The following is a 16,288-nucleotide window of genomic DNA, read 5'->3' on the forward strand; positions in this document are numbered from 1 at the left end:
TTTCCAACTGGGTTATTAAATGTCTTATAACAAAATATTTTAACACCCTTAAGGGAAAAATGATGAGCATAAAATGTTACAGAGTAGAATCTATTATATGTCATCCTGATAAACCACCAAATATTACACATACTAACATCCATAGGAGTTATGCAATGCTGGAAAAAGGAACAAAATGGAGACATCACTTGACATGAAACAAGTGATATCTCTATTTCATGTCTCTGTGATTTTTGATATCACTCAGGACCCAAATTCCACTAGTGATTTTTACTTTTTACTAATTTGTTGTTTTTCAAGAAGTGTACAGTACCACTTGCAAGTTATTTGATATTTTCATTTTGGCAAACAGGCAGTCATTCAAGTTGAGAGAATGCGATTCATTTCAACACTCACCTTTTTCGGTGAAAGATGCAAATATTAGAGGCAACGTATGATATAGGAACTGTGTCAGAGAAGGTTGGCAATATTTTCTGTTAAAAATGATCACTCTAACTGCCATTTATGCATTTTGTTCAATCACAGGATACCTTTGTGCTGAAATGGTATCATCCTTTATTATAAGGGCATTTAATTATGAGTGAGGTCTACTAATTATCCTCAGGATTTTATGCAAATATGAACAATTTCACATCTTATTCCAAGGAGTCAATTCACTTCTAATTAGCACTTCAAAAAGAGAGTGAGTCTAACTACCCTAGAAAATGGAAGGAAAAGTGTTCTTATCTACATGAAAATTTATTGCCAGAGATAGCATGTTTGTAAAAAATTCCATAGAACTGTGACAATTTTTTCAAATCCTTTCATAAGCCAAAGTTATATACTGAAAAAAAAAGGACGCAAAATAGATCCACATTTTCAAATAGTTCATGATAAAATATGTTTGAAATTATTAAACAATAAAAATAATAAAGATTAATAAATGATAGAATTTTATGAAAATACCATTATTTATTATATTCCTACAAAAAGGATATAAAAATATTTAAAAGCTATAAAATAATTTTATATTTGTTTCATTTTGTACATATTCTGAAGAGTTTATTAGTTGCATTGAATTTAATGCAAAACTATAAAAATTACACCATTGGCTATTTCTCCATCTTATTAATTCTGAAATAATGTAAACTGCATAAACATGTTAATACTGAAAAAAAGTTTTTCTTTTGTATTTTTGTATATTTATTAAATTGAAATTTCAATGGTTGGAATAAATTGTCTCTTGCACAAGAAAATTAGAAATGTGAATGCATAGATTTAAAATGTTCTTACCATGGCTGAATTCTTAATCCACCGACGTTCTGGAATGGGATTTCCAGCCAACAGAGCACAAGGCAAGGTAAGCTGCTGTCCTTCAATGACACTGGTCACTGATGGGCTGATTCCAATAAGTGGAGCAACTGAGACAGACAGAAACAGGTATTATCAATCCAATCTTACCCAAAAGGAAGACAAATATCCTTACAGGCCAAGATTATGCTCTTTAAAAAGTTGAATTTTCAAGAATAAGATTTTTTTTTTAATAATTACAGTTTATTTATTTTTTTCTAAAACATATAATGTATTTTTATCCCCAGGGGTACAGATCTGTGAATCACCAGATTTACACACTTCACAGCACTCACCATAGCACATACCCTCCCCAATGTCCATAACCGCCCTCCCCCTCTCCCAACCCCACCTCCACCCAGCAACCCCCAGTTTGTTTTGTGAGATTAAGAGTCACTTACAGTTTGTCTCCCTCCCAATCCCATCTTGTTTCATTTATACTTCTCCTATCCCCCTAACCCCCATGTTGCATCTCCACGTCCTCATATAAGGGAGATCATATGATAGTTGTCTTTCTCCGATTGACTTATTTCACTAAGCATGATACCCTCTAGTTCCATCCACGTCGTCGCAAATGGCAAGATTTCATTTCTTTTGATGGCTGCATAGTATTCCATCGTGTATATATACCACATCTTCTTTATCCATTCATCTGTTGATGGACATCTAGGTTCTTTCCATAGTTTGGCTATTGTAGACATTGCTGCTATAAACATTTGGGTACACGTGCCCCTTCGGATCACTACGTTTGTATCTTTAGGGTAAATACCCAGTAGTGCAATTGCTGGGTCATAGGGTAGTTCTATTTTCAACATTTTGAGGAACCTCCATGCTGTTTTCCAGAGTGCTTGCACCAGCTTGCATTCCCACCCACAGTGTAGGAGGGTTCCCCTTTCTCCACATCCTTGCCAGCATCTCTCATTTCCTGACTTGTTAATTTTAGCCATTCTGACTGGTGTGAGTGAGGTGATATCTCATTGTGGTTTTGATTTATATTTCCCTGATGCCGAGTGATGTGGAGCACTTTTTCATGTGTCTGTTGGCCATCTGGATGTCTTCTTTGCAGAAATGTCTGTTCATGTCCTCTGCCCCTTTCTTGATTGGGTTGTTTGTTCTTTGGGTGTTGAGTTTGCTAAGTTCCTTATAGATTTTGGACACTAGCCCTTTATCTGATATGTCATTTGCAAATATCTTCTCCCATTCTGTCAGTTGTCTTTCAAGAATAAGATTTTTAAGTATAAATGGGTTTGAATTCAAAGGCAGAGATAAAAGACCCTTCTAAGAGAGAATGGCAAGAGGGCAGATTATTGCATTCAGCATAATCTCTTCCAGTCCTGTCCATGTTGATACAATACCCAACTTTTGTATCAACATGGATGGGACTGGAAGAGATTGTGCTGAGTGAAGTAAGTCAAGCAGAGAGAGTCAATTACCATATGGTTTCACTTACTTGTGGAGCATAAGGAATAACACGGAGGACATGGGGAGATGGAGAGGAGAAGTGAGTTGGAACTCAGAGGGAAGACGAACCATGAGACAACTGTGGACTCTGAGAAATAAACTGAGAGTTTTGAAGGGGAGGGTGGTGGGGGGATGGGTGAGCCTGGAGGTGGGTATTAAGGAGGGCATGTATCGCATGGAGCACTGGGTGTGGTACACCAACAATCAATCTTGGAACACTGAAAAACTTTTAAAAAATTAAATTATTTAGGGGTGCCTGGATGGCTCAGTGGGTTAAAGCCTCTGCCTTTGGCTCAAGTCATGATCCCAAGGTCCTGGAATCAAGACCGGCGTAAGGCTCTCTGCTCAGCGGGGAGCCTGCTTCCCTTCCTCTCTCTCTGCCTGAATCTCTACCGACTTGTGATCTCTGTCTGTCAAATAAATAAAGAAAATCTTAAAAAAAAATTAAATTATTTAAAAAAGAGAGGGCAGATAATAGTAATAGAAGTAGAGAAAGTAAAAAAGAATTAATCTATGACATGGAAGGCCAGAAACACCAAGAAATGTGTAATGTATCCAATGGACAAATGGAAAGGGACTGAAAGCACTTATAAATTTAAAAAGTGGGATTATCAGAATAATTCTCCAGAAATATTAATCTTCACACTGTGACTAAGACAGGAGAAGGGAAAGACCAGAAAGGATGAGATCAATGAGGAGGCTATCATAACAGGTCAAGCAAATAAAAGGAGGTGTACTCTCCTAGATGTAAATATGTTCTTTTCTAGGAATTAATAAATTTAAAACAAATCAAAGCAAAATCCCTAGATATTCTATTTGGAAAACTTAAATATGTAGATGAATAAAGGGAGATATAGAAAGAAAATTTTATAAATGCATATTAATGAGAAACAGGTACTGTTTAACATTTACTTTAAATTTACATTTACATTTATTTACATTTACATTAAATGCTGTAATAATTTAGACAATGTAGTACTAGTGCATAAGTAGAATTCCAAGGAATATACATAGGAACACAAATTTAGCATGTGACCAAATGGGTATTTTAATCAGTAGGAAGAGAATATTCAATAAAAGATACTGAAACAAATGTCCTACCACTTGGAAATAAATGATATTTTATCCTTACTTCATGTTATATCTAAAAATAATTTCATGTGGACTTAAAATGAAAAGTGTAAAAAAGGGAATCAGAAAAGAATGCCATTCAGGGAAATACAAATCAAAACCACAATGAGATACCACCTCACACCAGTCAGAATGGCTAAAATAAACAAGTCAGGAAATGACAGATGCTGGCGAGGATGTGGAGAAAGGGGAACCCTCCTACACTGTTGGGGGGAATGCAAGCTGGTGCAGCCACTCTGGAAAACAGCATGGAGGTTCCTCAAAAAGTTGAAAATAGAGCTACCCTACATCCCAGCAATCACACTACTGGGTATTTATCCTAAAGATACAAATGTAGGGATCTGAAGGGGCAAGTACACCCAAATGTTTATAGCAGCAATGTCCACAATAGCCAAACTATGGGAAGAACCTAGATGTCCATCAACAGATGAACAGATAAAATAGATGTGGTGTACACACACACACACACACACACACACACACAGGAATACTATGCAGCCAGCAAAAGAAATGAAATCTTGCCATTTGCAATCACGTGGATGGAACTAAAGGGTATTATGCTGAGCGAATAAAGTCAATCAGAGAAAGACATTTATCATATGATCTCTCTGATATGAGGAATTTGAGAGGCGGGGGGGGGCATTGTGGGGGTAGGGAAGGAAAAAAAATGAAAGAGGGGATCCGGAGGGAGACAAACCATAAGAGACTCTTAAGCTCATGAAACAAACTGAGGATTGCTGGGGGGTAGGGGGGTACAGATTTGGTGGTTGGGTGATGGACATTGGGAAGGTATGTGCTATGGTGAGTGCTGTGAACTGTGTAAGCCTGATGATTCACAGACCTGTACCCCTGGGGCAAATAATACATTATATGTTAATCAAAATAATTTTTAAAAAAAGAATGCCATGACTCTAATGTGCATATGTATGTATTTATATTTAGACTTAAATCAAATTTATTCAAGTTGACGTTCATTTCTTCAAATGGGAGATAAGGAACTTAGAATAGATGATATGTAAGATTATTTCCAGTTTTAATATTCCATGAAATATGAAATAGGGTGGGGGACAGAAAACTAATTCAGTAGGCAAATACTTACCTGGTTTTTTGTTTGTTTGTTTGTTTGTTTGTTTGAAGTGGCAAAGGCAAGAGATGATGTAGTCAAAGAAGTCTAATGACTTAGATGAGCATGATATCAAAGCACCTAATTGATCTTACCAAGTCCTGTCACTGTTATTGTTGTCTGGGACTGGATCTTTCCAAACTGGTTTTCAGCTTCACAAATATAGGTTCCTTTATCATTGGCCCATATATCTAAAAAGAAGAGATCATTTACTCATTCAGCACCATCTATGAAGCACAACTGTGTGCCAGGCACAGTGCAGAGACCTGTGGGTAGAAAATGTGTAGGTGCTGTCTTCTGGTAGTTCCCACTCCAGGAGAGGAGACATACATAAAACCAACAATCATACCACAGTATGATAAGTACTGTAATATGCATTTCAAGCAATGAGCTGTGGGAGCACAGAGACAAAAGAGACTGATGGCATGCAGAGGACTTAGGGGAGGAGTTGCAGAGAAGGTAGGATACAAGCAGGATACAAGTAAATAAATAAATAAATAACAGATAGAATAGGGGAAGGGCAGTCCAAGCCCAACAGGCTGCAAAGATAAAAGCATAACTTGAAAAATCAAGGTCTGTGCAAAGAATAGAAAGCTGCACTACCAAGGTGTCCTGCAGCAGCACCCTGGGGGCATTCAGAAGGTTTGCAAGAGAGATTTTTTTAGTTGGCTCAGTGACTGGGGGAGTACATTGGCACTTAGTGCAAAAACTGGAAAGGCCATACAGGGGGCAGATTCATGAAAGGAACGATTATCCCAAGTCCAGTAAGAGTTTTGAAGATCCCACTGGATATCCATGGATTTGATGACTTTGTTTATAATTATATGACAATTACATTTACCAGTTTCTATGTCTGAGCTGTCAAATTCATGGGGATGTACAAAAACATGAATGTACATGATGTACACATTGCCAGGATAGACATTCATGTAGACATAAATGTAGACATTTACCTATTGGAATACCTACTGTTTCAATAAAAATTACTTTATTTTCCTCTGTACTACATTTTCAATGCTAAAATAGTTATTACTGTGTAGGTAAATAAAAAATATAGACTTTATTTCGAGACAGTAAAAAGAATATTACAAAGTATTTTTAATTAAGGAAGGTGTTGGGGGATCAGAATGAAGACTACTAGGTTAAAGGTCATGTGGACACAGGAGACAAGCTAAAGACATAGTATGGTGACTTGTCAAGTGTGGCTTGTCTTGTGAGCAATAGGGGAGGCAAGAGAAGATGTTAAATAGGGAAATGACTGTCATTTTTGCAAATATCGTAACTAAATAAGCACAGTGTAATCCCCTGAAAAGATCTGATAGAGAAAAATGTAGCTTTCCATTTTAAACAGTTCCATATTTTCGCAGATAAAGAACAGTGACAAAGCTTCTACTCCTCTGCTAACCTTTTGCATTTAACTGCAGAACGGCATCTGGTAAATCAGGCAGTGTCTACTCTGAACAATAGCAAATACTCACTTGCAAAGGAAAATTCAGCAAACCATCTGGTTAATAAGGCACACATTGTTTCTATCCAAGATATTTTTCCTATTATTAACTCTCGGGCTAATTTGTGTAGACATACATAAAACAACAGAGAACTGTTTCTAATCACTACTTTCCTTCTAGATCGTTTAATTCGGACACTTGGGCAACCACTTGTCAATACATCACCTTCTTTGATTCTTCCCTTTCTACATCTCCTCTAACTAATTTGTTTCAGGTCCGATTTGTTTCCTGTTGGGCTTCTCTCATCACCACTATCTCCCCACCTGCATGACTCTGTGAGCCTCCTCATTTTCCTTCTCATCTCTCCCCCCTTGCAGAGCGGTTGGTCTGAAATAGTAATGTGCCCTTTCCTGCAGTGAAGCTTGGAGGGCTATTTTCTACCTCATCAAAAGCGTTTCTTCACCTGTACATTCCAGATCCAGCCTGATCTGACCCAGGAGGTACTTTTGTGGCCACCCCTTAGATGGTGGATTATAAAACGTCCGAGTGAGGGACCCCACATATGGCTTCTGTCTTCACCACAGAGCCCGGCTGAGAGCTGAATACTTAAGCACTTATAATTAGTTTAATTTGTATTTGGAAGTTTAAGAGGCTAATAGACATTTAATATTTAATAAACATGGAAATCGTTTATTGGAGCCTTGCTACAAAATAACTCCAAAGATGCAATTACTCTTTAAAAAAACAGTTAATCAACTAAATGATTTTATCCCTCCAGAGCCACTATTCAAACATTCTAAACATTATGTTAAAAAGTACAAAATGTTTACAAATATCTGAATGTTTAATAGCTTATAGGCAAAATTTTTGGACACCAGAGTCTTCGACATTTTTTTTTTCAATCTTCTGCTCCAGGTAAATATCACTTTTAATCAAGGAACTTCCATAGGGTATAAAGTCCCTATGCATATGGTTATGTATTAGTGGTCAAAAAAAATTCATTAAAGTTAACTAACTCATAACATTTTACCTTTCTATACAGCAGTTGGTACAAAAGTCAATAAAATGTGATCACTTATCCACCTAGAAGCCCAAGTGACTCCATTTGCAATAAGAAACAGTGAGACAGGAAGAAGTCACATTGTTTCATAAGCTTTTATGATATGACATATATTTGAATAAAATATGACTTACTTAGGTCAATTCCAAAATAGAAGAATTCAACACTCTTTTAAAGGGAAATGCAACAAACACAAAATGTGTTGGCAAGATCAATTAACAATTTTAAACAGACTAATCCCTATGTGTAGAACATGAAGTTATAATAGATATGTACATACTTGTATAAAATATATTTCCTTTAACCTACTTGAAATAAAGAGAGCTCCTGTTCTTAGTTGGCTGATGGAACTCACTGAAAAGGGTCTTGAGAAGATCGGCATGTTGTCTGATCTCTGCCATTTAATCTTTGGTTCTGGATAACCCTGGACATAGCAAGGTAATGTCACGTTTGAGCCAATTTCCACAGAAACATCAGCAGGTTCTTGGATGAAAACTGGAGGTGCTAGAAGATATTTAAAGCAAAGAAGCAAAAGAAGGTCATTGTACAGGCACATTAAGTATAAATGTCATTATTAAAATGTCAACAGATTGAATCTGGATCAAGATATTGGTTACTTAGTATTTTTAAGTTTACCCTTTAAGTATTCCTGGCTGCCACTGAAATAGTAGATATTTCTTTTTTGCCTTATAAATGAAGAGAAGCACAAAGAAGTTCAACTACTTCCTTAAAGTGATAAATGATGAAGAGAATGGCATTTAAGAGTAGGAATTTAAATCAAGATTACTTTACATAAAGAGAATCTTTTGTTTTAGAAATTTGTTTTCAATTTTAGTTTATGTCATACTGCTCAAATCTTTGAACTTTCTTACAAAAAAGTTTGCCTTGTAATGAAATATTTTTTCTACTTTCTAAAACATAGCTTCTTTTGGTCAAATTTATACCAGAAGTCATTCTTTAATCGATCACTGTAACCTGTTGATTGTATTTAATCTTAAATTATATCCTTGTTCTAGATCACATCTAGATCATTGCTTCTCAATACCTTTCACTTCCAAAATACATTTTTGAGTTAAAGGAATTAGAGCTTGAGAAGCATAGTTTCTGATAAAAAGAGAATAATGAGAGCTTAATATCTTAGAGATAAAATCTGATTCAGAAATTATAAAATTATAGATCAAAAGGCTACAGTTATCCACATAATTTAGGTAAACACAGAAGCCAGGAAGAAGAATTAGAAATGTGTCATGGGCACAACTTGGAAAACATGGGACAGCAATATAACTGGAGAAAGCTGTCAGCAAGCCCCAACAGATGAGGCGGCGAGTATGTCTAGCCCCTAGAACTTATAAGTAATGATGTATGAGATACCAGACAGGGAAAAACATATAGGATGCTACTGGAGGTAATTCATGAAACCTGCTCATACAAGATTCTTTTTTAAAAATTCTATTTGTTTATTTGAAAGAGAAAGAGAGACAGAAAGAGCATGTGTGTTGTGGGGACGGGAGGACCAGAGGGAAAGGGACGAGCAGACTCGGGCTGACTGCGGGGCCCTATTTCACAATCCCAAGATCATGATCTGAGCCAAAACCAATAGGTGGTTTCTTACCAACTGAGCCCCTCCTCTAACTGAGGGGCCCCTGCCCAAATACGATTCTAAGAGGAAGAGGGAAGACAGGGCTCCTTGATAAGGTCAAAGGTAAATATTGCTTAGAGAATCAACTATCACTTACAAAGCCAAGTGCCGTTGTTAAGTGCTTTCCATGATTTTTCTCATTTATCTTCATAATAGCTTCACAATATCCTTATGGGGCAAGTACTATCATTACTTTACAATTTTCTCATTTATCCTCACAATATCTTCACAATATCCTTATGGGGTAAGTACTATCATTACTCTAATTTTGTAGATGAAGAAACTGAGACAAGATAGTTAATTTGCTAAGTGTCACATGGAATTGAAGAGTGGAGGTAAGATTGAAAACCAGATCGATCCCGGTAACAATTATTTGTCATTTTATCAGCCTCCCCTTTTCTATAGGTTCTTACAACTGCTCAAAGTCAAGTTGTTTAGCAGGCTAATAAAAACGGGTGCAGAGAGCACTTCTTTGCTTCTGACTGGGAATTCTGGGACTCCAATATACGGTTGTCTCCCAAGCAGCCTTAGTGCCTTTATTAGCCGGGGCTAATGGACATCCTCTAAGTACGCAGCCTCATCTCCCATCATCTCCCTACAGAAATCTGTTCTCTGGACAATTTGAACTCTTCACTCTTCTCCAAACAAGGATTGGCTTTTTTTTTTTTTTAAAGATTTTATTTATTTACTTGAGAGAGAAAGAGAGAGCATGAGAGGGGAGAGGGTCAGAGGGAGAAGTAGACTCCCCGCTGAGCAGGCAGCCCAATGCAGGACTCCATCCGGGACTTCAGGATCACCACCTGAGATGAAGGCAGTCACTGAACCAACTGAGCCACCCAGGTTCCCCAAGGATTGACCATCTTTATATCAGTGCCCACGTGTTACTGCTATCCCTTTCAAATGCAATATTGGTTGTTGATCTCTGGCTATTGAAATATTGACAATTCTATAATCCAGTTCAAAAGTTCCCTCCTCAATGCCAACTCTCATCCTTCCAGACAGACATGATTTCTTCCCTCTGAATTCACTCTGTATCACTCTCATGGCAATGGCTACATTCTGCCTTTTATTAGACTAATGTTTGATTTTTTTCCCTAGAGAGTTCATGTTTGCAACTTATAGCAACTAACATAGTACTTTGTGCATTATTCAAGGTTGCTAGATATCTGTGAATTATTGAATCAATATTAAAACACTTCAACAATAATCTAGTGTGTGTATTTGTATATGTGTGTCAGTGTATGGTGATGATAACAACCTGGATCCCATACATTTGAACTTGCACTTTTGAAGAAAACAGGCAACTTCAGAAACCTTATTGCTTGTTTACTGAGCCTAAATAAAATAAAATTAAGTTAAACCCACAATTGAGTAACATGTTTTTTTTTAAAGATTTTATTTATTTATTTGACAGAGAGAGAGATCACAAGCAGGCAGAGAGAGAGGAGGAAGCAGACTCCCCGCTGAGCAGAGAGCCCGATGCGGGGCTCGATCCCAGGACCCTGAGATCATGACCTGAGCCGAAGGCAGAGGCTTTAACCCACTGAGCCACCCAGGCGCCCCTTGAGTAACATGTTTTTAAAAAGAAGTGTGGGATTTCTCTTAATCCACCTCTATGGGAACTTGGCTTATAAAAATAATAGGCAAAATAAGTATATTTAGAAAAAAATTTATAAAGCAGCTCATAGTTTGCCTTTGGTGTAAAGGGCTAGTTACTTTTCTCTAGAGTGATAGTAATCGTTTATTCCAGAGCCAGTTTCTTTTCTGGAAAAAAAAAAAAAAGACATTAAGTATAAAAAAAGTCTCAGGATGTATTAGGTGCAGATTGTGGGCAGGTGGATGTGAAAATGGGGCAGAAAATAAATTCCAGAAGAACAAAAAGATATGCAGTAGCGGGGATTGACCAAATATTTGGGAGGAACCAAGCTTACTGACACAACAGAACATAGCCATCGGTGAAAATGGAGACAAATCAGAACTTTCAGAAGTAAGAAAGCCAAGAACAAACTGGACTAAAAAAGGACAAGCAGAGTTCAGGTTATGCCTATAAAACTCAATAAAGACAGGAGAAGTCATCTGTGGTGAAGAAGCTTTGGGAACAGTGTCAGGCACAAGACAAGCGAAAAGTTAGGGAATATACAAACTGGTACCAGAAAACAAGGCAAATGAGAGTACCAGGCACTAGGGAAGCAGCCAAGACAGCATCAATGACAAGCAAACCTCAAAAATGAAGCAAGGCCAAGAAAGGCCAAGAAACCTTTAAAATTTAAAAGGCCAAGAAACCTTTTAAATACTTCCTACTCCTGAGTGTGGCCAATTTGGACTCCAAGTGAATTATACTGGGTGGATGGTAAACAGATTACGGGACCGGGAAAGGGGCAGCAGTGATTGTAGTACAAAACAAGGGACTTGGACGGGGGAGGCCATGTTGCTTAGTGACATTACAGCCCATTAGGTGGTTTCGAATGGCAGTTCCATTATTTCTTCGTCCGTAAAACTGGAAAATTATTTTGCCTCCCCCAGTCTAAATCTCTCCATGAACAAAAAGGAGGTAATAGTATTTCCTATCTGGTGATGTTAAAAGAGGTAGTCTTGAATCATTTAGCATGTAGTCATCACCAAAATATTAACTATCATTGCTTACAAATATTGTTGAGTTAATTTATTAAATCTTAGCTCCAAAATTTAATATATCTATTATTAATTTCAATTTCAGCTTCTGCATGCAGTCTGTCAGGATCATGCTGGACTCACCGGGATCCCCTAAATATTTGTGTGCACACCCACTGAGAACTGCAGAATTAACACCCAGTATGGCTTTGTTGTCACTTGCTGACAGATATGGCAGTGGGCCCATATCACTTTGCAAATAGAAAAGTTATAGGTTGACCATGTTGCTCTGAAAGCTATTCCATAAAATTATTCTAGTTCCTTCCATGGTAATTAAATATATATCCACTAAAGCAATTCTTGCCTTATATTAGTCCAACAGAGATTTTCTTTTCTAAAATGGCTGAACGCACTGTTTTGGTTCTAACAAACCACAGAACACAAAACCACAGTCTAAGGCTGAGATCCTGAGCGGTGTGGAATACTGCAAGCGAAATCGCTGCCAGGCCCACTTTTTGTTTGATGTAGCCAATCTTCTCCTCTTCCAAATGACTTCACAATTCACTACCTCTTTTTTTAAAAAAGGATGAAAAGCACTGGTAATTTTCCCTGCTGACCTGAAATGTCCACAACTCAGAGCCATGATAATGAGAAACAGGAAAGAGGAGACGCACTACAAGAAGCTCTAACTCAACAATAATATTGAACAGCTTTATTATTATTATTTTTTTGATCTCATATTGGTGTAAGGTAATAGCCCACAAAAACGATCTGAATGCCCAACAGCTACATGATAGGGATAAAGGCATGTTTTTCTTTTTAAGTCATCAGCTACTTAAAATTATGCCCAATAGTTTTGGAACACAAATGAATAATTTTACGCACTACTACTAAAAGTAGTCGAGTTGTCTCAGGCCCTTTGAAAAAGAAAAAGTCAACTTGAAATAGTGACTTCCCTATTAAAAGCCCAGTGCTTAATCTTAAATGCTATGCCATTTTTTTTATATGCATTTCTCTATTGTTTTTCAGGACTCAAAGAACCAAAATGACAATTCAGTTTGTGCAGTTCGTGTGAGGCAGCTGGGAACAGCTGACTTGCTGAACGCATGTGAATAGGTGATAAGGTCTCATTTCATCTTTACAAGCAATTTATCAGGTACGTACTATGAAGAGTCAGGCCGAAAACCCAGTCTCTCTCCAAAGCCCATTCTCTTAACCACTATGTAAATTCTGAGAAGATTTTGATCTTTTTGTTTTGGGGTTTTTTTTTTGTTTTTTGTTTTTGTTTTTTGGTTTGTTTGCTTTTAAACCTAATAGAGATAAGCACGACCATCACTGCAACTGTGATTTGCATGGGCCTTGGCCGTTACACCCTATATCTGCTTGGATATATAACCATAGTTTTATGTGGACAGACAAGGTCTAACCAAGCTTTGCAAGATAAGATAATCAGAATTCTAATGGTGAATAAGGAGATCATTAAGGCATAACAGATGCATGCATGGCACTAACGTTAGTATTAAGTTATTTGGCAACTTCATGATCAAGGTTACAGTAAGGAAACAACTGAGATTATGTTAATGGCTCCATCAGAATGATTACTGGGATGAAAGTTGAGAGAGCCATTGTTTTAGAAAAGGTCACAGAGAGTGAAGATCTTGAATAGGAGTGAAGATAAAACAAAATTCAGTTCAAGGAATGAAGAATAAATACAAAACATTTTTTAGGATGTTTCTTATTTCAATGCAAGTCACTCCAGGACAGATAGCCCTAACCTTTACATTGTTTTTCACTAGTCAAAAGAGAGAGAACTTGTATATATACACAATGGAATACTATGCAGCCATCAAAAGAAATGAAATCTTGCCATTTGTGACGACGTGGATGGAACTAGAGGGTATCATGCTTAGTGAAATAAGTCAATCGGAGAAAGACAACTGTCATATGATCTCCCTGATATGAGGACATGGAGATGCAACATGGGGGGTTAGGGGGATAGGAGAAGAATAAATGAAACAAGATGGGATTGGGAGGAAGACAAACCATAAATGACTCTTAATCTCACAAAACAAACTGGGGGTTGCTGGGTGGAGGTGGGGTTGGGAGAGGGGGAGGGGGTCATGGACATTGGGGAGGGTATGTGCTATGGTGAATGTTGTGAAGTGTGTAAACCTGGTGATTCACAGACCTGTACCCCTGGGAATAAAAATACATTATATGTTTGTTAAAAAAAAAAAAAATTGGAAGGGGAGGTGAACCATAAGAGACTATGGACTCTGAAAAACAACCTGAGGGTTTTGAAGGGGCGGGGGTGGGAGTTTGGGGGAACCAGGTGGTGGGTAATAGGGAGGGCACATATTGCATGGAGCACTGGGTGTTGTGCAGAAACAATGCATACTGTTACGCTGAAAAAAAAAATAAATTAATTTAAAAAAAGAGAGAGAACTTAGAAAGTCCAGAAGCCAAAAAGAGTATATTAAGAAGGCTGTAAATAAGCAAAGAAATGTGTACATGGTTTAGATTTTCTACAGTCTTGGAGAGGGGTGAGGGCGTCATTCTGCTTTTGCTGGGAACAATTACTCAGTCTAATTCATTCTTCCTCCAAAGCTAGACAATTCTAGAAGAATGTTGGGTGAATATAAATTATCTGGGCAGGGAAGAAGGAGAAGCAGAGCTAGAAAATGTTGGTAATTTGAAACACCGTCCTTGTATGTTTCTTAGAAACAAGAGTTCTGCATCAATTGATCCTCTTCATTTGGATCCTACTTTCCTAAAAGGTTTCCTTGTATTTTAACTCTGCTGGTAGATTCAGATATCCTCCACCCAGAGATTCCAATCTTATTTCCAAGGCACTTCTCTTAATAACCTCAGAATTTAGTCATGGTCAAACACATTTTGCTGTGCCCTAGTCAGATTCTACTGTGGTCTTTGTGGCTATTTCCAGTTTTGTTGATTCTACCCCAAGGGCTTAATCACCAAGAATGTAGAGTGTTCAGACAGCCCAGGGCAAAAAGACCATAAAAGATCTCAGGAACAAAAAAATTAGTTTATATGAAATAAAATATTAAGCTTAGAGGGCCATTATATTCATTTAAAGAATTTAGAACAAAAATATTTTATATTACTTTATTCTAAAAAAATATGCAGTCCTTTTATAGTTCCTAACTTTTGTTTAAAAAAAAATAGCTGAGGCATGAAAATCATCATACATAAATGAAAATGCAATTTAACAAAATGTCATATTTTATAAGTTTAACTGATGTAAACGTTTGAATTATCTGTTAAAATTAAGTTGCCAGGTTCCTTTTCATACAAAGCAAGCTCTGTTTTATTTCACGTGTTACCACATTGTGTAGAAAATAATTTCTTTTTTTAAAAAAGCATGAGATGGGGAGACAAAGAAGGAGGGAGAACCAAACTTCTTGAGTAAACTAACGATAGTTGTCATGCACAGGCTATATCCCTCACATTGTGATTGACATTTATTTGTGGTTAGTACTTTATTTTATACACTGAGGAGTCATTGCTAGTAAGATTTTTTTCGTTTGTTTGTTTGTTTTTTTAAAGCAAAAGCCCAATCTGCTACCTTTGCTATCATCAACATCTCCAAATTATGGTCTAGGGCCAAAGTTTCATTTCTAGCCTCCAGATGTTAATACTTAGGAATTCTGTGTCATCCAACTCCTGTTGAGAAAATGTTTGGCAACAGATGATAGACCAGTGAAGCCCACAGCTTCTGACGTCAGATAATCTGGATTCAAATACCCAGGATCGGCCCCTCCATAGATCTGTAATCCTGGTCAAGCTACTTAGCTTTGTTACACCTCCATTTCCTTATCTATCTAATGGAGATAATTATAGTATCGTCCTCTTAGGATTGCTATGAGTGTTTAATGAGATAAGTTCTTAACATGGCACATCGAAAGCATTTGGTAAATATATACTACCATTATTATATTCATAATCTGAAATGCTAACTCTAATTTATCCATTCTGACCAATATTTCCACTCAATGGTTTCAAAGTTCTTAGCATGGAAAAAAAACCAAATGTGTCTATCAGAGCTGGGATGCTTACAGCCAACATCCAGAGTTATCTTCCCAGCCGCTCTTCCAGCATCATTGACAGCGACACACGTATAATCACCAGCATCCAGGTCTTGAGTTTCTTGAATCTTCAAAAGCCCCAAGAGAGAGTCAATAATGAGGAATGTTGACGGCCTCAGCTCAAGATCCCCTAGGTCAAAACAAAGGGAAAACATTAAAGTATTCACACAGTTTATCTGGCATTGGTTTGATTTCAAAACTGCTGAAGAGGGGTGCCTGGGTGGCTCAGTGGGTTAAAGCCTCTGCCTTCGGCTCAGGTCATGATCCCAGGGTCCTGGGATCAAGCCCCACATAGGGCTCTCAGCTCCACGGGGAGCCTCCCCCCTCACTCTCTGCCTGCCTCTCTGCCTAGTTGTGATTTCTCTCTGTCAAATTAATAAA

The 16,288-nt window shown here is 37.4% G+C and overlaps 1 protein-coding gene across 1 annotated transcript in view; it reads right to left on the bottom strand.

Moving 5' to 3' along the window:
- The window catches only part of HMCN1 (hemicentin 1), a 498,146-nt gene that overhangs the window by 224,895 nt on the left and 256,963 nt on the right, over positions 1 to 16,288 (bottom strand). Inside the window, exons 15-18 of the mRNA XM_045983171.1 lie at positions 15,879 to 16,037; positions 7,862 to 8,056; positions 5,140 to 5,235; positions 1,273 to 1,400 (exon numbers count right to left, since the gene is read on the bottom strand). Of these exons, the coding sequence (XP_045839127.1) occupies positions 1,273 to 1,400; positions 5,140 to 5,235; positions 7,862 to 8,056; positions 15,879 to 16,037 (578 nt within the window). The remainder of the gene's footprint in view (positions 1 to 1,272; positions 1,401 to 5,139; positions 5,236 to 7,861; positions 8,057 to 15,878; positions 16,038 to 16,288) is intronic.

Source organism: Meles meles, chromosome 17 (genome assembly GCF_922984935.1).
Source record: "Meles meles chromosome 17, mMelMel3.1 paternal haplotype, whole genome shotgun sequence".
NCBI lineage: Eukaryota > Metazoa > Chordata > Mammalia > Carnivora > Mustelidae > Meles > Meles meles.